The 20482-nt window shown below is 44.4% G+C and overlaps 1 protein-coding gene across 1 annotated transcript; it reads right to left on the minus strand.

Moving 5' to 3' along the window:
• Positions 1–233: 233 nt before the first annotated feature.
• LOC122934603 (heme-binding protein 2-like) lies at positions 234–18710 on the minus strand. Its single transcript, XM_044290190.1, has 4 exons — positions 18421–18710; positions 3293–3422; positions 2628–2799; positions 234–589 (listed from the first exon to the last, which is right to left on the minus strand). Exons 1-4 carry the CDS (start codon positions 18565–18567, stop codon positions 415–417), a joined length of 624 nt encoding a protein of 207 aa, XP_044146125.1. The 5' UTR covers positions 18568–18710; the 3' UTR covers positions 234–414.
• Positions 18711–20482: the final 1772 nt, after the last annotated feature.

Genomic DNA, 20482 nt, shown 5'->3' on the forward strand with positions numbered 1-20482 from the left:
ATGAGAAGGCAGAGGGAACTGCATCACAGGTGCCGCAATCCTTGTCGATTGTAGTAGGGGGGGGGGGAAAAAAAAAATCACTGTTACCAGTCATTGCCGCTGGGTGCCTGCTGTATTCCACAGCCCACTCCATACATTCAGTCTACCACTTTGACGTACGTCACAGTGGTTGAAGGGGTTAATAATGTATATAGAAAGTAAATTGTGAGGTATATAAGACAAGGAAAAAGCCATACTAGACAAATATTTTAATGCTACAAAAACAGCACATCCATGATAACATACAAGGCAATGTGGAAAATTTAACAAGAGCCATTTGTCACATGTCCTGGTCAAATATTACAAGATATGGGGACTACATTCAGGGCTGAGCATCAGAGGAATGATAAAGTCCCCAATGCTGAGAGAAGAAGTTTACTTTGCCATGTACCACACTTCATTGTGGCGGTCGGAAAGTTCAAAAGGAGAATTGTAGCCAACACGTATGAAGTATGCATCATCAAACTGCAGACCAAGGAGCTTCAGGTTCTCTGCTAGAGCTTTAGCTTGATCACTATATGCTTTGTTTAGGGCATATCCTCCAAAAGACCTGAAAAGAATAGAAAGTTCATTCACATTGACATCCAGCAGAGGAGATATATATGGTATACAGGTGAAACTAAAAATTTTAATATCGTGCAAAGTTCATTTATTTCAGTAAAGCAACTTAAAAAGTGAAACTAACATATGAGACTTATTACAGGCAAAGCGAGATATTTCAAGCCTTTATTTGGATGATTGGGGTTTCATAGGCAGTAAGCCATAAAGTCTCAAATTTTGAGGTACCCTTTGCTCAGGGGGTATCGATTAATTAGTTGACTAGAGTGACACTGAGCCTAGAATATTGAGCCTTTTCACAAAATTCTAACTTTAAGCTGCATTAATGCAACTCCTTTTAAATTGCATTACTGAACTAAATGTACTTTTGCCCGATATTCAAATTTTTCGAGTTTAATCTGTACAATTATAGACTTAGTTCTTCAAATGGTCATTGCTATATCCTTGCTCTGGACACCTCTTCTTCCATTGAAACAGAAATCTGCTAACACATGAGCAGCAGTGTTAGGTCCCATTCAGACAGCTGTATGTACGGGTCCGCACCCATTCCGCAATTCTGTGGACCAATTCATTTCAATAGGGCCGAAATTATGCGGAAGAACACAGTGTGCTGCCGCATCCATGGTTCCCTTCCGTGCCTTCTGCAGAAAGGATAGAGCATACTTCCAGCCATAGTGCCCACCCCTTGTAACGTCCTGATGCTAGCAATCTACTATATTATCTGGGGTGTTACATAGGACTGTAGACAAGATGTTCATGGTATATCCACAGGACTCAAGAGTCCAATAGATGCAGGGCATACCATGGTTCCTATTTCCCCACAGAAGTAAATTGAGAGGCACCTCTCCGTTACACTGCAGCAGTCATATGAAGCCCTGTTCTTGAGTGTCTGCGCCTATTATACAGTCATATCCTGGGGGGGGGGGGGGGGAGGGGGGGGGGAATGGAATCCTAGTATAATACAGGGGTGCACACAGCAGAGAGTGAGGAGGGTGCAGAAGTGGAAGATTGAGGGAGCCACTCAACCAACTCTGGTGCGTCCTGTGAAGTAATCACACGCGCCTTCTCCAACTTCCCACTTAGGCTCCAGCCTGGTGCACCTGCCTGACCCCTACAGAAAGGCCTGCCTCTTCAAAATGGCCCTGTGCCTGTCCCTAGAGAAGAGCAGTATTTTGTGGAAGCAGGTATATCACACCCGTTGCAAATAGTTATTCCAATAGCGCTTGTCCCTCTATATAGCTGCGGTATCGCAGAAGAACCACACACAACTGCTGCACAATACAAATGCACTATATACTTTCTATGTTAGAAAGTATATCACACCCATACCAGCCCTTAAAAGGACTTTTGTGGCACTATTAGCTAACGTTTGGGGTCCCTAACAGTCTGTCCCTGCTCCACAAAGCAACCTCTCCCTACACTGGCAAATCACAGAATGTAAGATGGCTGCCAGATTGGGTTCTTTGATAGGGTGAGGTTGTAATCATGTGTTGAAACATCTCAATTGGCTGTCCTGTCCCACCTGATGGATGTGTCAAAGTTCAGTGCAATGCAAAAGAATGACGCTGGCGGACATCGCCATATGTTCGCATCGTTGGCGAATCGCGAACGTGCAAAGTTCGCCGCAAAACGACCACCGGGCGAACCGCAAGGCCATCTCTAATATGGGTTATTAAAGTGAAAGTACCAGTCATACAGCTAGACAAACAGTTAATGGCTCCATTGTTAAATAAAGGGTTGTCACAAAGACCAATTGAAAAAAGTGATTAAGGAGAAAATAAATATATATATATATATATATATATATATATATATATATATATATATATAATAAAAATGGACAAAAAGTTATCATTCACATGATTTTTACACCCACCACAGTCAGTTGCTTGATGTGCGATCATAAGAAATGGCTTGTTTTTTGTCTTTTTAAGCACAATCAGGATATTCGCATGTCATGTGACTTTCCCCCAAATATTACTTGATATAACAGAGCAAATGAACGATGACCTGAACCGGTAGTGACTTACTTGACATATACAGAAGCTGCAGGATATGTATCCAGGAAAACTTCAGGGTTTGTAGGTTTTGGAGGATTCTCCACAGCATGTGGCACAAAGAAGGACATTGTGGAATTATCAGCAGGTGGTTGTTTTAATGGTACATATGTTATCACGGGTACTGTCATGTTGATCTTCAGCCCTAATAAAAAAAATTAAAAAAGAAACAGACGGAAAAGTGAGACATTTTACCGATACTGGATAATAGAGCATGTGTAACACCATGTTGTCGACACAGCCTCCAAAAACCTTCACTGGACAGATAAAATATCAGTACCTCTTGTATGAGGGAGGAACATTATGTGCCTATTGCTGTCCAGTAGTTGACTTGCAGAACAAGGGGTTTTCTTTACAGTTCTGCTTTTTATTTATTTTTGCTCATTATATAAAATTAAATGACACCAAATTGCCTCAGGAAGAAAACAATGGCATAGTTTTGTTCTAGAGACTAGGATGCCCCATCGTTTTCTTGGAATCCTTTAATGGCCTTCGGCCATTACCGTTTGGCGCAACTCCATGTCAGACCTGTCACCATTTGCTTACAATTGTATCTGTAGATGTCAAGAATAGCGATGTAAGAAACAGAAGCCCACAATACGGATGTGAGCAGAGCCTTATATAAGAGGACAACATACCTTCAGCATTGTTCCCAGAGATATACTTAAACAGACGGTTGAAGCTGATCATAATCCCCATGCCAAATATGTCCTGCTTTAGTGAAGTTGTCACCCAACGACTTTCTTCATACTGACGAAGTTCAAAGTCCTGAAAATGTAAGAGTTCAATGAGAAAAACAAAAATAACTTTTCCATGAATGATGGTACAGACAAATACAAGCCTTTGCCATATCAGAAAGATTCTTGTCAAACTCCTCTCCTGCTCCTCCCTCGTAAACGCTGGATTCACTGGTCAAATCCATCTTCAGGAAAGATGGGCTGCCTGCTCACTGAACAATCAAATTACATAGAAGTCTATAGAGTAGGAAGGTGGAGGTATTGCTGGAGACAGGCAAAAGCAGAGTAACTGACAGGCTGCTGCTGGTTTATAAGGGATTTACAGTCTTAAACACTTCATGATTTTTAACTCCCAGCCTTCCCATAGTCCTAACTTTTTCCATGCACAGCCTTATGAGGGCTTATTTTTTGCAGGACAAGTTATGGCACCATTTACAATTGCATACCATATAGTAGGAAGTGGGGGGGGAAAAAAAAAATTATATATATTTCCAAAAGGGGTAGAATTGGGAAAAAGCGCAATTCTGATAAAGTTTGTATTTATTTATATTGTACACTATGCGGTAAAATTGATTAGTTATCTATATTCTCTAGGTCTGTGCGGTTACAGCGTTACCACACTTATTTTTCTTGCGTTTTAATACAAAACTAATAAATAACCATATTCTGACCCCTACAACTTTTTGGTAGTTATGTGTACAGGGCTGTGTGAGGGCTAATTTTTTTTGCAGGACAATCTGTTCTTTTCAGTGGTACCAATTTGAAGTGTGTGCGCGACTTTTTGAGCACATAACATTGTATCCAAGCTACAAGAAGCATGTTATAGAGCAGGAGGAAATGAGTAGGTTCATACATCGCTTTGGGCGGAAATGGTAAAGGGGTTAACCCATCATAATGATCTCTGTTAAATCTGTTAATGATTTGACAGTGATCATTTCTGTAAATATTTGATTAACAAACTCCCACCATTTAGGATAAAATTCATCCCCACTTACCTCACTGTTGTCATTTGGTCTCCCCTGGTTACGGCCACCGCTCTTCTCCAGAATCCCGGTGGCCACGCTCATGCAGAAGACCTCTTTTCTCCCGGCCAGGCCGCTCGCTGTCCTGAACGCAGCGCGCTGCCGCGTATGCGCAATGGTGACTTCTTCATGGCCATTATAGTACAGAGCCGCAAACGTCGGCTCTGTACTATACTGGCCAGGAATAAGTCCCCATGGCACATGCGCGTTCAGTCCAGCACGTGGCCCGGCCGGGAGAATACTTCAATCAAGATGAAGCCCACCCCCAGCCAGAATACAGGAAGTGAACGGCGCATGGGTGCAGATCTCCTTTCTTCTCAGCCCAATTAAAATTCTGACCACAATAAATCCTTAGAATTTATAAGGCCACTTCCCACCAATGGATAGAAAGGACCAATCAACAGCATCTATGAAATCTGCCCAGATACCAAACCAGCTGGAACCTGCTCGTGCCGCAACACAGGTGTCCAACCAGGATGCAGGTAAGCACCACTGGAACACTGAAAGGGGGGGGCGCATACAAAAGGGGAGGATAGAAACAGCACAAGATAGGGGGCGACAGTATGTGGGAGTCAACCAAAAGACTCCCACTACTGAACAAGTCTGTGATACTATTGGGGTCATTTATTAAACTGGTGTAAAGTAGAACTGGCTTAGTTGCCCATAGCAACCAACCAGATTCCTCTTTTTTATTTTACAAAGGAGCAGTGAAAAAATAAAAAGGTGGGGTCTGATGGGTTGCTATGGGAAACTAAGCCAGTTGTTCGTTGCACCAATTTGATGTCTCCTCCTATGTGTCCACCTAACTCACCCTTAGGAGCTTTTTACATTACTGTGGATTGCTTGCTACAGCGTTGGGCCAGATTCATATGACCAAGATCGGTCAAAAAAAAAAAAAAAAAAAAAAAAAAGTCAGCCACATCTCTCAGACCAACAAGCAGACTGATCCCCAGAACCCGGGGCAGACATGGAAAGAGATTTGTTTGTGTGCTTGAGCTCTTATGGAAACTACCAAGCCTTACACAGGTATATTCTAATGTAGGCCTGCAGGTGGCAGCACTATATTGCTAGATAGAACATTCACTATATTCAAGGGCTTTAATTGCTGAATAGAAATGGCAATCTGACTATTACAGTTTATTAGATCCTTGTGGGGGCCTTAAAAATAAAAATTCTCACTATTAAAATCACAAGAAAAACGATGTACTTGTGGTATAACTGTACAGCCCTAAAGAATCCCCTATTCTTATGGCAAAGTGAAAGTCATAAAAATAAGACCCATGAAAGTGGTAGATTTATTTTTTTCTCCTGCATAAGGCCTCCTGCACACGAACGTTGTGTGCATCCGTGGCCGTTGTGCCGTTTTCCGTTTTTTTTCACGGACCCATTGACTTTCAATGGGTCCGTGGAAAAATCGGAAAATGCACCGTTTGGCAGCCGCATCCGTGAGCCGTGTTTCCTGGCCGTGAAAAAAATATGACCTGTCCTATTTTTTTCACGGCCAACGGTTCACGGGCCCATTCAAGTCAATGGGTCCGTGAAAGAACACGGATGCACACAAGATTGGCATCCGTGTCCGTGATCCGTGGCCGTAGGTTTTAGTTTCATACAGACGGATCCGAAGATCCGTCTGCATAAAAGCTTTTTCAGAGCTGAGTTTTCACTTCGTGAAAACTCAGATCCGACAGTATATTCTAACACAGAGGCGTTCCCATGGTGATGGGACGCTTCTAGTTAGAATACACTACAAACTGTGTACAAGACTGCCCCCTGCTGCCTGGCAGCACCCGATCTCTTACAGGGGGATATGATAGTACAATTAACCCCATCAGGTGCGGCACCTGAAGGGGTTAATTGTACCATCATATCCCCCTGTAAGAGATCAGGGCTGCCAGGCAGCAGGGGGCAGACCCCCCCCCTCCCCAGTTTGAATTTCATTGTGCGGCCCCCCCCCCCTCCCCTGTTAACTCGTTGGTGGCCAGTGTGCGCACCCCCCTCCCTCCCTCTATTGTTTTAATACATTGGGGCCAGTGTGCGCGCGCACCCCCAACCACCCCCCCTCCCTCCCTCTATTGTTTTAATACATTGGGGCCAGTGTGCGTGGCAGCGGAGTAGAAGATTTTCATACTTACCTGGCTGCTGGCTGCTGCGATGTCTGCGTCCGGCCGGGAGCTCCTCCTACTGGTAAGTGACAGCAATGCGCCGCACAGACCTGTCACTTACCAGTAGGAGGAGCTCCCGGCCGGACACAGATCGCAGCAGCCAGCAGCCAGGTAAGTATGAATCTTCTACTCCGCTGCCACCGTTGATCGGGGGGGGGGGGTTGGGGTTGGCGCACACTGGCCCCAATGCTATTATTACAATAGAGGGAGGGAGGGGGGGGGTTGGGGGGGCGCGCACACTGGCCCCAATGCTATTATTACAATAGAGGGAGGGAGGGAGGGGGGTGCGCACACTGGCCACCAACGAGTTAACAACAGGGGAGGGGGGGCCCACTGGCCACCAATGAGTTAAAAACAGGGGGGGGGGGGGGGGGGTCTGCCCCCTGCTGCCTGGCAGCACCTGCCAGGCAGCAGGGGGCAGTCATGTACACAGTTTTTTTGTATATTCTAACCTGAAGCGTCTCCATCACCATGGGAACGCCTCTGTTAGAATATACTGTCGGAAATGAGTTTCACGATGTAGCTCATATCCGACAGTATATTCTAACAGAGGCGTTCCCATGGTGATGGGGACGCTACAAGTTAAAATATACCATCGGATTGGAGAAAACTCCAATCCGATGGTATAACAGAACTCCAGACTTTACATTGAAAGTCAATGGGGACGGATCCGTTTGAAATGGCACCATATTGTGTCAACATCAAACGGATCCGTCCCCATTGACTTGCATTGTAATTCAGGACGGATCCGTTTGGCTCCGCACGGCCAGGCGGACACCAGAATGACTTTTTTTTCATGTCCGTGGATCCTCCAAAAAAAAATCAAGGAAGACCCACGGACGGAAAAACGGTCACGGATCACGGACCCACGGACCCCGTTTTTGCGGGCCGTGAAAAAAAACTGTCGTGTGCATGAGGCCTTAGGAAATTTTTCTCCAGGTTCCCACTACCTCAAATGCAAGAGTGGTGCCATTAGAAATAATAGCTTGTCTCTGGAAGAAGAAAAATATATAAATATATCTTTTTTTTCTTGGAACGGACAGATTACGGAATGGATCTGGATCCGTCCCGGCCGCCGAACGTTGCCCGTGCATTTGGGACCAAAAATTGCGGTCCCCAATGCACAGAATTGAACCACAACGGTCGTGTGCAGGAGGCCTAAGACTCATTTTCCTATTAAGTGATTTCACTTACATTTTATGCTGCAATACCATTTCAACCAGTTTTGACACATTAGTGGAGAGTTTGGACTTTAGTTTCTCACACCGGTCAGTGTCAGTTCAAGATCCATGGAAAATCCATGTTTGGTCCAGGTCAGGTTGCAGCCATATTCCACGGGCACTACTCAACTAAACATTTCCCAGAGCATCTAATACCAATGGTCTGTAACACCACTGGCAGTAGTTTTTCACAGACCCAGACTTATGGGAGCGTTTGGTCCATGTTGTGATCAGTGGCCCATGACCCCATTACTTTTGATAGACCCATGGTCAGTGGAAAGCCACTGGTGTGAACATACACAGCACATGTCTGATTCATTTGAAGTGTGACTTTAGATATTATACATCATGCTTTGAACTACAGCATGCTCAGCAGTCTTAACTTAAGTATATTACATTTTAATTTAAAGGGTGAAACAACGCAACATCTCCCTCTCCCAGCTCCTGTGGTTTTCATTGGTTTGCAGCTCCGGAAAGATTGGAGAAGATTTATAAAATTGGTGTACAATCAGATTCCACCTTTAATTTTCCAAAGGAGCTCTGAAAAATGAAAAGCGGAATCTGGTTATGGGCAACTAAGCCAGTTTTCCTTTACACCAGTTTTGATAAATCTCCCCTTTTTTCTTCAGGGTAGCACAACAGTTAGGTTTCTGGATACAGTTTTGGAATCCAGTGTGGATCATTAAAAGGTGTTGTCCGAGTTCAGAGCTGAACCCATACATTAGGCTACTTTCACACTAGCGTTCGATCGGATCCGTTCTGAACGGATCCGCTCATATTAATGCAGACGGTGGCTCCGTTCAGAACAGATCCGTCTGCATTATAACTTAGAAAAATGTTCTAAGTGTGAAAGTAGCCTGAGCGGATCCGTTCAGACTTTACATTGAAAGTCAATGGGGGACGGATCCGCTTGAAGATTGAGCCATATGGTGTCATCTTCAAGCGGATCCGTCCCCATTGACTTACATTGTAAGTCGGAATGGATCCGCTCGCCTCCGCACGGCCAGGCGGACACCCGAACGCTGCAAGCAGCGTTCAGGTGTCCGCTCAGTGAGCGGAGGCTGAGCGCTGGCAGACGGATGCATTCTCAGTGGATCCGCCTCCACTGAGAATGCATTAGGGCCAGACGGCTGCGTTCAGGGCCGCTTGTGAGCCCCTTCAAACGGAGCTCACGAGCGGACACCTGAACGCAGGTGTGAAAGTAGCCTAACCATTTCTTGACCCAGGCCCCTCTGAGTCGAGCATCAGCGCAGGGCAAAGGCTTTTTCAGCAGATCCAGTCATGTACCGGGTCTCACTATGGGAATGCTAGGAGGAGGCTTCAGCCTAGCAGTGAGCCTGATGTCACTGACACTAATGGGCGGGCTTTAGCACTGCTCTTGTCCTCAGGGCAGAGGAGAATATCAGAGCACGAAATGCTCCGATGCTCCACTCAGAGGGGCTGCCTAGGAGAAGGGGGATTCAGCCATGAACCCGGACAACTCCTTTAAAGAGAAAGTGTAAAGGATACTTTAATTCACTCCTGGTTTTTGCTTTTCCAAAACCGCCATAAGAAACCTGACTATGTGGCCGTACCCTTTGGTTGCTGCCACACCATGGCTGTGACAAAAACTGGGTGTTTTTTTTTGTTTGTTTGTTTTTTTTTGTAACATATGAGCAAGGGAAAACACAGCAGACTTAGACTACTTTAACACTACCGTCCAGGGCTCCGCTTGCGAGTTCTGTTAGAAGGCTCTCACAAGCGGCCCCGAACGCATCTGTACGGCCCCAATGCATTCTGAGTGGATGCGGATCCGCTCAGAGTGCATCAGTCTGGCACCGTTTGTCCTCCACTCAGCTTGCAGCGGTCGGATGTCCGCCTGGCCGCGCGGAGGCAAACGGATTCGTCCAGACTTACAATGCAAGTCAATGGGGACAGATCCGTTTGAAGATGACACAATATGGCTCAATTTTCAAACGGATCCGTCCCCCATTGACTTTCAATGTAAAGTCTGGACGGATCCGTCTGAGCAACTTTCACACTTAATTTTTTCTAAACTATAATGCAGACGGATCCGTTCTTAACGGATCCCATCGTCTGCATTATAGGAGCGGATCTGTCTGTGCAGACACCAGACGGATCCGCTCCGAACGCAAGTGTGAAAGTAGCCTTAAAGAGGTAGTCTCACTTCAGTAAGTGGCATCTATCATGTAGAGAAAGTGAATACAAGCAACTTACTAATGTATTGCGATTGTCCATATTGTCTCCTTTGCTGTCTGGATTATTTTTTCCTTCACATTATACACTGCTCATTTCCATGGTTACAACCACCCTGCAATCCATCAGTGGTGGTCATGCTTGCACACTATAGGAAAAAGCACTAGCCTATGGTCCCAGCCACCAGAGAGGTTGATGCTTTTTCCCATTGTGTGCAAGCACGACCACCACTGATGGATTGCAGGGTGGTCTGTAACCATGGAAGCAAGCAGTGTATAATGTGACGGAAAAAAAAATTTAGACAGCAAAGGAAGCAATATGGATTACAACAATACATTAGTAAGTGGCTTGTATTAACTTTCTCTACATGATAAATTCCACTTACTGAAGTGAGACAACCCCTTTAAGTTACATTCATGCATTTCCTTGATCAAAGGAAATGCAGCATAAATGCTGATATTTTAATAAACATGGATTTTTGCTGCAAAAATGATATTTACCAGCAATTTGATGTTCCAAAGTCAGCACCGGGGTAGAGGGTCCACCTCCCAGGACAGGCAACCCAGAAATGTAAGAGAGGAGCCACTCCTTCATTCAGTAGTTTCCAGAGATGAGACCACCTTCCATATCTTAGACTACTTTCACACTCGCGTTTGGTGCGGATCAGTCATGGATCTGCACAGACAAATCCATTCAGATAATACAAACGCATGCATCCATTCAGAACGGATCTGTTTGTATTATCTTTAACATAGCCAAAACGGATCTGTCTTGAACACCATTGAAAGTCAATGGGGGACAGATCAGTTTTCTACTGAATTAAAAACTGGGGAGGGAGGGGTGTCTGCCCCCTGCTGCCTGGCAGCACCTGATCTCTTACAGGGGGCTGTGATCTGCACAATTAACCCCTCAGGTGTGGCACTTGAGGGGTTAATTGTGCAGATCACAGCCCCCTGTAAGAGATCGGGTGCAGCCAGGCAGCAGGGGGCAGTCATGTACACAGTTCGTAGTATATTCTAACTAGAAGCGTCCCCATCACTATGGGAACGCCTCTGTTAGAATATACTGCCAGATCTGAGTCTTCACGATGTAACTCAAATCCGATGGTATATTCTAACAGAGGCATTCCCATGGTGATGGGGATGCTTCAAGTTAAAGATATACCATCGGATTGGAGAAAATGCCGATAGGGACTCCTGACTTTACATTGAAAGTCAATTGGGGACGGATCTGTTTGCAATTGCACCATATTGTGTCAACGTCAAACGGATCCGTCCCCATTGACTTGCATTGTAAGTCAAGATGGATCCGTTTGGCTCCACACGGCCAGGCGGACACCAAAACGACTTTTTTTGTAAACTTTCCTTCATGTGTCTGGTGATTCTCCAAAAATCACGGAAGACACACGGAAAACCCGTTTTGCGGACCATGAAAAAATACTGTTGTGTGCATGAGGCTTTAGGGTCCATTCACACGTCCGCAATTTCGTTCCGCATTTTGCGGAACGGAATTGCAGACCCATTCATTTCTAAGGGGCAGCACGATGTGCTGCCCGGATCCGGAATTGCGGATCCGCACTTCCGGGTCCGCAATTCTTTTCCCGAAAAAAAATAACAGAACATGTCCTATTTCGGACAAGAATATGCATTTTCTATTAAGTGCCGGCGATGTGCGGTCCGCAAAATGCGGAACGCACATTGCCGATGTCAGTGTTTTACAGATTCGCAAAACAAACATGGACGTTTGAATGGAGCCTTACTAATAATACAACTGTCTGCATCCGTTATGAACTGATCCGGTTGTATTATCTTTAACATACCCAAGACGGATCAGTCATGAATTCCATTGAAAGTTAATGGAGGATGGATCAGTTTTCTATTGCGTCAGAGAAAACGGATCAGTCTCCATTGACTTGCATTGTGGGTCATGACAGATCTGTCTTGCTCCACATCCCATGATGGAAAGAAAACCGCTGCTTGCTGTGGTTTACTCTCCGGTATGAGAGTGCAACCAAACGGAACGGAATGCATTTTAGAGAATTCTGTTCAGTTACGTTTTGTCCCCATTGACAATGAATGGGGACAAAACAGAAGTGTTTTTCCTGTATTGAGACCTTCAGACAGATCTCAATACCAGAAAATAGAAACACTAGTGTGAAAGTAGCCTTAAAAGGAGTTGTCCGAGTTATTGAAAAAAAAATTAAAAATATAGCACTGTAAATCTGATGGTCAGCGATATAGAACTTAGCAAGTTTTAGGCAAAAAACAACTATTTCCTCATTTCCCTGGTTATCTTCAGGACCTTTGTTTACTTGCAAAAACAACCTCTGCCCCTCCCTCTGCACTGCTCAGGGAGTGAATACAAGTACTGCCCTGAGTGACATGTCTGCCTGCTGGGAGACTCAGCAGCATGTTGTGTGTGCAGGACTACAAGTCCCAGCTGTACAATGACACTGCTAATACACACAGGATCTTCCCCCTACCTGCAATGCTCGGCACAACTTCTCTTCAGCTCCTGTGCCCAGCATTTGTCTCCTCAATGCCTGCAGCTACACAGTAAACACTTCAGCTCTGAGTCTGTGCAGCTGAAGGGGTTAAAGGAAACCTGTCGCCTCCCAAAACCATTCCAAGCCGCCAGCAGTGCGTTTCTGGTGATGTCTTTCTTCCTGAAGGCAGATGCAGCAAAAGTACTGAAAAAGTTTTATCCCCTGCCCAGCGCACTTCTCCACACATGCTTAAAGTCAAGGGGGCTGCGGCCTCCTTGCTTTAAAGGGCTTCTGTCACCCCACTAAAGTCATTATTATTTTTTTTTGGGCTAGTTACATTACTTATAGTGCAATATATGAGAATATAATGGTGTTACTTTCATTCGGCCGTTTCTTATAAAAACAAAGTTTTATAATATGCAAATCAGGTCTCTACCAGCAAGTAGGGCGTCTACTTGCTGGTAGCCACCGCAAAAAACCGCCCCCTCGTCGTGTTGATTGACAGGGCCAGCCGCGATCTCCTCCTCCGGCCGGCCCTGTCAGCATTTTAAAAATCGCGCGCCCCTGTTCATTCGGCGCAGGCCCTCAGTGCGCCTGCGCCGATGACATCACCGAAAGAGAAGACGTCATCGGCGCAGGCGCACTGAGGGAGTTGAGCAGACGAGCCTCCTCATCTCAGAGCGCCTGCGCCGAAAGAACAGAGGCGCGCTATTTTTAAAATGCTGACAGGGCCGGCCGGAGAAGGAGATCGCGGCTGGCCCTGTCAATCAACACGACGAGGGGGCGGTTTTTTGCGGAGGCTACCAGCAAGTAGACGCCCTACTTGCTGGTAGAGACCTGATTTGCATATTATAAAACTTCGTTTTTATAAGAAACGGCCGAATGAAAGTAACACCATTATATTCTCATATATCGCACTATAAGTAAACACACACACACACACACACACACACACACACACACACCTTTAGTGGGGTGACAGAAGCCCTTTAAATCACGGTAACCATGCCCCCTTCCCTCCGACTGACAGCGCTTATGCATGAGAGTTCGGCTGCCTTTGCCGAACAGCCAGCTGTCAGTCACAGTGAAGGGGCAGGGAAGGGGGCGTGGTTACCGTGACTTGAAGCAAGGAGGCCGCTGCCTTATTACAACCGAGGTAGGCAGCAAAGCATTTGTGAAGCCACAACACGCACAACCTTGAGGCGGATGGGCTACAACAGCAGAAGACCCCACCGGGTACCACTCATCTCCACTACAAGTAGGAAAAAAAGAGGCTACAATTTGCACAAGCTCACCAAAATTGGACTGTTGAAAACTGGAAAAATGGTTTCATCAACATGAGAATGAGTTCACTGTACTAAACTGGCCCCCACAGTCACTAGATCTCAACCCAATAGAGCATCTTTGGGATGTGGTGGAACGGGAGCTTCGTGCCCTGGATGTGTATCCCTGAAAATCTCCATCAACTGCAAGATGCTATCCTATCAATATGGGCCAACATTTCTAAAGAATGCTATCAGCACCTTGTTAAATCAATGCCACGTAGGGGGTCCAACACCGTATATATATATATATACACACAAATCAGTAATCATTTGTGGTCACCTGGTCCATAAATGGACTATATGGTGAATGTACTATACTTCACTGCAGTTGGATTGATTGGCTTACTCAGCCAGCCGGCCTGGTCACGTGATTGGGAGTTGAGGCACGTGACCAACTAAGTCAGCCGGCTGATGAGATCACGTGATCGGGAACGGAGTCGGGTGCGCATCTACGTTACCCGGAAGTAAGGTTTAAATAGCATAAGCGCCAAATGCAAAGTGCTGTCTCACATCTTGGATATTCCTGGCCGCCTGGCATGTGTCTTCATCTGTGCGCTGACTGCCACTCCCTTTATGTGGACATCTAAGGGGCGCTGCCTTATATCTTATGGGCACGCAAGTACTGCTGGTTCTACCAGCTTATTTATCATGTTAGGGAGATATTGTTGATTGATTATTTAGTTTGCTACAGCATCTGTAGATATCATCTTTACCTGACTATTCAGTTGAATTCCCCCCCCCCCCCCTCTATTCAGCTACTTTGCCCTGCAATATAAGAGGTATAAGTAGGGTATACTACGAGTTGCCCCAATTCTATTATTATCCTATGTAATGAACCTGTATATCTGTGGTTTCACAAAAAAAAAAAAAAAAAAAAAGCTATTTAGCAATTGATATAGCAGTGGTTCTTTAGAATAACGGCTATTACTATTGATCTAGGTTATGAACCTGTATACCCCTGGTTTTACTGAAGAAGCCATCTAGCAATCTATATAAATAAGATAATAATGCACTTAGTAAAGTAGATGCAAGCATATTTTGATCAAAACACATCTAAGCCCGCCTACCGGGCACCTTGATTAGGTGGTACATATGGCTGTGCTTCCTCCTCCTCCCATTGGTTGCTTGATGCACATGGAGGTTACTAGGAGCAGCACACCATATGTGCGGCGTCTGCGCTCCTAAACATAGAAGCCCAACGGCTTAGGTAGGTTGCGTAGGACCCGCCTGACCTGAGACCACCTTGGCGTTCGGTAGGCGGGCTTAGATGTGTTTTGATCAAAATATATTGACTAAGTGTCTCAGATATTATCATATTAGAGTGAGGACTTTGTCCATATATAGTGCTTGCATCTACTTTACTAAGTGCATTATTATCTTATTTCTGTGGTTTTCTTCAATAATATGGCCAGGGACATCCGCACATTTGTATATCATATTGTGTAGGATGTTTTTATCTTAGTTTTTTTCAGCAATCTATATAGCAGTGGTTCCTTATAATAACGACCACTGGGCTAATAGACAAGTAATATCTTGTCCTCTCTCTGCTCTGGTGACTGGCACCCTGTTGTGTTGTTATACATGTTATGTCCCCTGAAGAGCCTGAAATCAACTAGGCGAAACATGTAGGGACAGTCAGGACCGTCTCAGACACCTGACTCTGATATTTGTTGCATCACTTACCTTTTTTACTGTATGTTATTGGGTGGTTTCCTGTTACCCCACCCGAGGCATTATATATGCACTTTATTTTTTGGAACGTCCATTAGTCTAGGTCTAACTATAGGGCCACCATTTCACATTGTTGAAATAATTCCCCGTGCTAGGGTTATCAGGAGGCACGAGATCGCCCCCATCGGGGCTTCTATTCCGTTTGCAGGCAGGGCGACAATAATAGGGCCAGAATCAGGGACATTGCCCCTAAAGCCTATGAAACACTTGTCTGCCATCCTGCAAACATAGGCCAATGGAATATTATTTCCATATCTAGGTTTCTGATTTATATTTTTTCTCTGTTTAAGGGATTATTGGCTTTTATTATTGACATATTAAAAGTTACGTTTCAGAATAAATGGTGTTTCTGTGAAGTCTATTCTAATTTACCATATTCTACTATATTCCCGTGAACAGGGTTATGTTCAACCTGTGAGACTAGTTAGAAACATTGAAAGAATAAAAACAAAAACTCAGAGACCCCCTTTAACTCAGTGTTCAACCCTTTAGATGGTCTTGAGGCATGACTCAGATATTAAAAAAGCCAGCAACTTATCTGCAGGCAGATTATAGTATAGCTGTCCTACATTTGGTGGCATTAGAGGCAGAGATTGTTAAGAGCTTGTTTCCATCCCTTTCTTCAATATTTTATATCATGCAGACTTTTTTTTACCAAGTACTACAGATGGGCAGGATGGGGACAGAGTGGTGGCATGTGAAGGGCCAGAAGTCCAGCCTAGGCAAGTTTACTACTTTTTCACCTGGAGGCAGGCACACAGACCGCCATATGCGCACTTAATTTATGACAATGTGCATGTCTTATAGTAAATTAGCCATATACTGCAGCAGCAAAAGGGGGGACAACTGAGACCAGTAGGCTTATAGCTTCGGACCATAGATCCATTCACTTAGTTTTAATGCTGTACAGAGACTTGTCTCCCTACAGCATCGCCTCCTTGGGTGAAAATTTTTGCTCCAAAGTCAAGCAAGACTTAAGTGAATTAATTTGATATTCATTTCTGCATCTTTAAAAACATTTTAACTTCGGAATCCGAAGTTAGATTTGGTACCTCGGTATCAAACCAGACTTCGGATTCCGAAGTTTAAAGGATAACTATTTTTTTATTTTTTTTATTTGCCAGTTTGTTAGAGCTAGGCATATATGCCTGAGTTAGTCTGTCAATGATTGTCAAAAGATCTGTAATTAAAGCTTTCATTAATATCTCCTGTCCCTTTCCACTGCTCCCTTAAAAGACCGTTGCTATGGCTCCTCTGTCTCGGAAGACAGAGGGGCGGTCCTTCACACGGCATGCCTGCATTAGGCTTCAGAGTGAGGAGGCGTGTCTCTCAGTAATCCAATCTGATTGGCTGGCAGGAAGCTACAGCAAGTTTGTATGTGACCTGAGGGAATGTAGTTTTGGTCTCAGAACTGGTAGAGCAGCCATCTTGAGAAGACCCCTATCATGTAGGATTCCAAACAGCCGTAACTAAGGGGAAAACAGTGGTAAGTGAGGAAACTAAAGATTGCTTTATGCATAATGCTGCTGCAGCAGTAACATATGCCAAAATTGATTTTTTTATGAATATATGACAGTTATCCTTTAAAAGATGCAGAAATGAATACCAAATTAAATTCACCGAAGTCTTGCGTGACTTTAGGTGAAACGAATTTTGCCATTTTCAGCTGAGCAGCGACCATCGATTAAGGATAATACACAGAGGGTAAAAATGGACACACAGACCAAATACCGTTTTACAGGTGAAGCATGGACGCTTTTTTTCCCCACAGACACATTTTTTTTTATACTAAAAACAGACAAACACTATAGTATAGTAAATGTGCTCCATAGACTAGGATGGGACAGCAGTAGTGTTGTGCGAACTGTTTAAGGTCAGTGTATCTAAGAATTCCGCTATGGATTCTGCTACCACGGACCATAACGAATTCTTAGATAACCTGAACCAAAACCTTGTACTCCAAACTTGAGAACAGAAGTTCGCTCATTCCTACACAGCGGCAAAGAGAATTGGTTGTTTTATAACAGGGATGCTCAACCTGCAGCCCTCCAGGTGTTTTAAAACTACAACTCCCACCATGCCCTTCTATAGGCTGTCCAGGAATTATGGGAGTTGTATTTTGCAACAGCTGGAGGGACACAGGTTGAGCATGCCTGTTTTATAACATTAAGGGGTCATGCACACGAATGCATTTTATTTCTCTGTCCATTCCGGGTTTTTTTGCAAAAGGGAAAAATAATAATAATTTAAAAAAAAAAAAAAAAAAAAAGTTACTCCATGTCCGTTCCGTAAAAAATAAAGCATGTCCTATTATTGTCCACATTACAGACAATGATAGGATTGTTCTATTAGGGGCCAGCTGGTCCTTCCTGCAAAATACACACAGACATCATCCGTATTTTTTGCAGATCTGTTTTTTGCAGACTGCAAGATACATACGGTCATGTGAATGAGCCCTAAGTGTAAGTGAATTCACAACTATAAGTCATTAAGCCTCATTCACACATCAGTGTTCGTCCCCGTTCACATTCCTAACGTGTGTATTCAGACATCAGTGTTTTAGCAAGGTCCGTGAGTTAAGCACAGATGTATGATCTATTTTGTCCATGTTCACGGATCCATCACAGTCTATAGGTCCGTGAAAACCACGGATGCCAACAGTGTGGCATCCATATTTCACAGATTAAGAAGAGATGCTTTAAAAAAAAAAAAAAAAAAAAAAAAAAAAAAGCACACGGATCACTTTACGGATGCATCACTGACCACCTGCTCACAGATTTGACCACAGACACGTGAATGAGGCTTTACACATGATGGCTGCAGTACTGAACAAGGAGTACATTTTGAAATCTGCCCCACTACACCCACAGCCCCTTCCCCATACTTACATCATATTGTTTCACCAGCTGGTACTTTGGACAATCATAACTGCGACAGAATGAAGGCAACTTATTCTGACTGGAGACATCAGACGCTTGCACTGCAATCCCCAGTACAGAGAGCAGCCCCAGCAGAAGTCTTCTCCTCATCTCCATGTCTGGATGTGTCTGTGGAGGAGCTCAGCTGCTGATATAGGAGGTGGATATGGGTGGAGCAGGCTTGTGTAACTTTCCCAATCAGCAAGTTAAAAGTAAGGCCTGGAGTCTTCTCCCACCGCCCTCACGTGGAGACAACACTGAGGATGTGTGCAGGGTTTTATAACTCGCTGCTTGTATTGTCAGGGGCTGTTCCCCCATCACGTGATGTGCCCCTGTGTTATCTAACTGCGATGTTCTGTAGCTATCACTGATTAACAGTGAAAGATAATGAAAAATTGGGTAAAACGAATAGCGTTAAGCAGAGAATCTATCCGATTATCTATTTAGCATTATTTATTTCGTACTAACATATTCGGCAGTGCTGTACAGATAGTGTGCAGGCAAAACACATACTGAAAAGATGAGGCAATGTTCCCAAAGTCATTTATTTTATTTTCAAAGCTCATATTAACCCCTGGTTCTCTGTGTACATTCAGCATTTACACCAAGAAGTGAACTCCATGGGGGGGAGATTTATCAAAACTGGTGTAAAGTAGAATTGGCTTAGTTGCCCATAGCAACCAACCAGATTCCACCTTTTATTTTTCAGAACTCGTTTGAAAAATGTAAAGTGGAATCTGGTTGCTATGGGCAACTAAGCCAGTTTTTCTTTAAACCATTTTTGATAAATCTCCCCCCATGTGCCCAACAGATGCCAAAGGCAGGTAGATGTCTGTATTATTTATTTATTTGTAACCTGCCCTTTTCTATGTAGCTGACCACCTCAAAAAGTGTGCTTACATACTTTTCTTTTTTTCTTTTTTACTATGGCGCTCTATAGGTGGCATATGTAACTATATTGTAATGCCTGTACTGCAGACTGATACACTGTAGCAAACTGTCAGCACTATCGCTGTACAATTAGCTTGCCTAGACTGCATATACTTATATCTGCTTCAGCTGAAAGCAGGACTAACTATGTGCAGGTTAACACAAGGGTGCGCCTTGCCTTTCTGCTGCCTGAGGCGAAAACTGAAGCAGTGCCCCATCCCCCCCATAACAATGCCAATTTCTTAACCTAGCACCTTCTCTCCAGTCCTACCGTTAAAGACATACTTGGAAAAAAACTATATACAGAGCTACAAAACATACAGGGTAATACAGCACCACATATCTCATGTCCAGTGACGTGTCCTCTGATGTAGACGTTTTTTTCCAACTTAAAGTTTATTAAGTTTTATGTTTTTTTCTTTCTCAAACAAAGCACAGCAAAATAGACAATCCAGGTCGGGTAGATCAATACAGAGCTCAATTAACAAATCGATAAACAAGGAAAAAAATTAATAAATCCCATAAACATCTGTCCACGTCTATAATGGTAGTAGAGGTAGGCGGCAGGGCCGGCGTTGGGGGGGGGGGGCAAACTGGGCAATTGCCCAAGGCCCGATCCTCTAAGAGGCCCCCTGTTTCAGTCCCAGCAATCGCTCAGTCGGGACTCCAGAGTGGGGAATTTCCCAGCTTAGGGTACTTTCACACTAGCGTTTTTCTTTTCCGGCATAGAGTTCCGTCACAGGGGCTCTATACCGGAAAAGAACTGATCAGGCATATCCCCATGCATTCTGAATGGAGAGTAATCCGTTCAGGATGCATCAGGATGTCTTCAGTTTAGTCGTTTTGACTGATTAGGCAAAAGATAAAACCGTAGCATGCTACGGTTTTATCTCCGGCGAAAAAAACGGAAGACTTGCCAAAATGCCGGATCCGACATTTTTCCCCATAGGAATGTATTAGTGCCGGATCCGGCATTCAAAATACCGGAATGCCGGATCCGTCCTTGCAATGCGTGCATGCGCAGACCAGTAAAAATGTAAAAAAAGATACAAGACGGATCCGTCTGTCCGCATGACAAGCGGAGAGACGGATCCGTTCTTGC

The sequence above is a fragment of the Bufo gargarizans genome, chromosome 4 (assembly GCF_014858855.1).
Source record: "Bufo gargarizans isolate SCDJY-AF-19 chromosome 4, ASM1485885v1, whole genome shotgun sequence".
Lineage (NCBI taxonomy): Eukaryota > Metazoa > Chordata > Amphibia > Anura > Bufonidae > Bufo > Bufo gargarizans.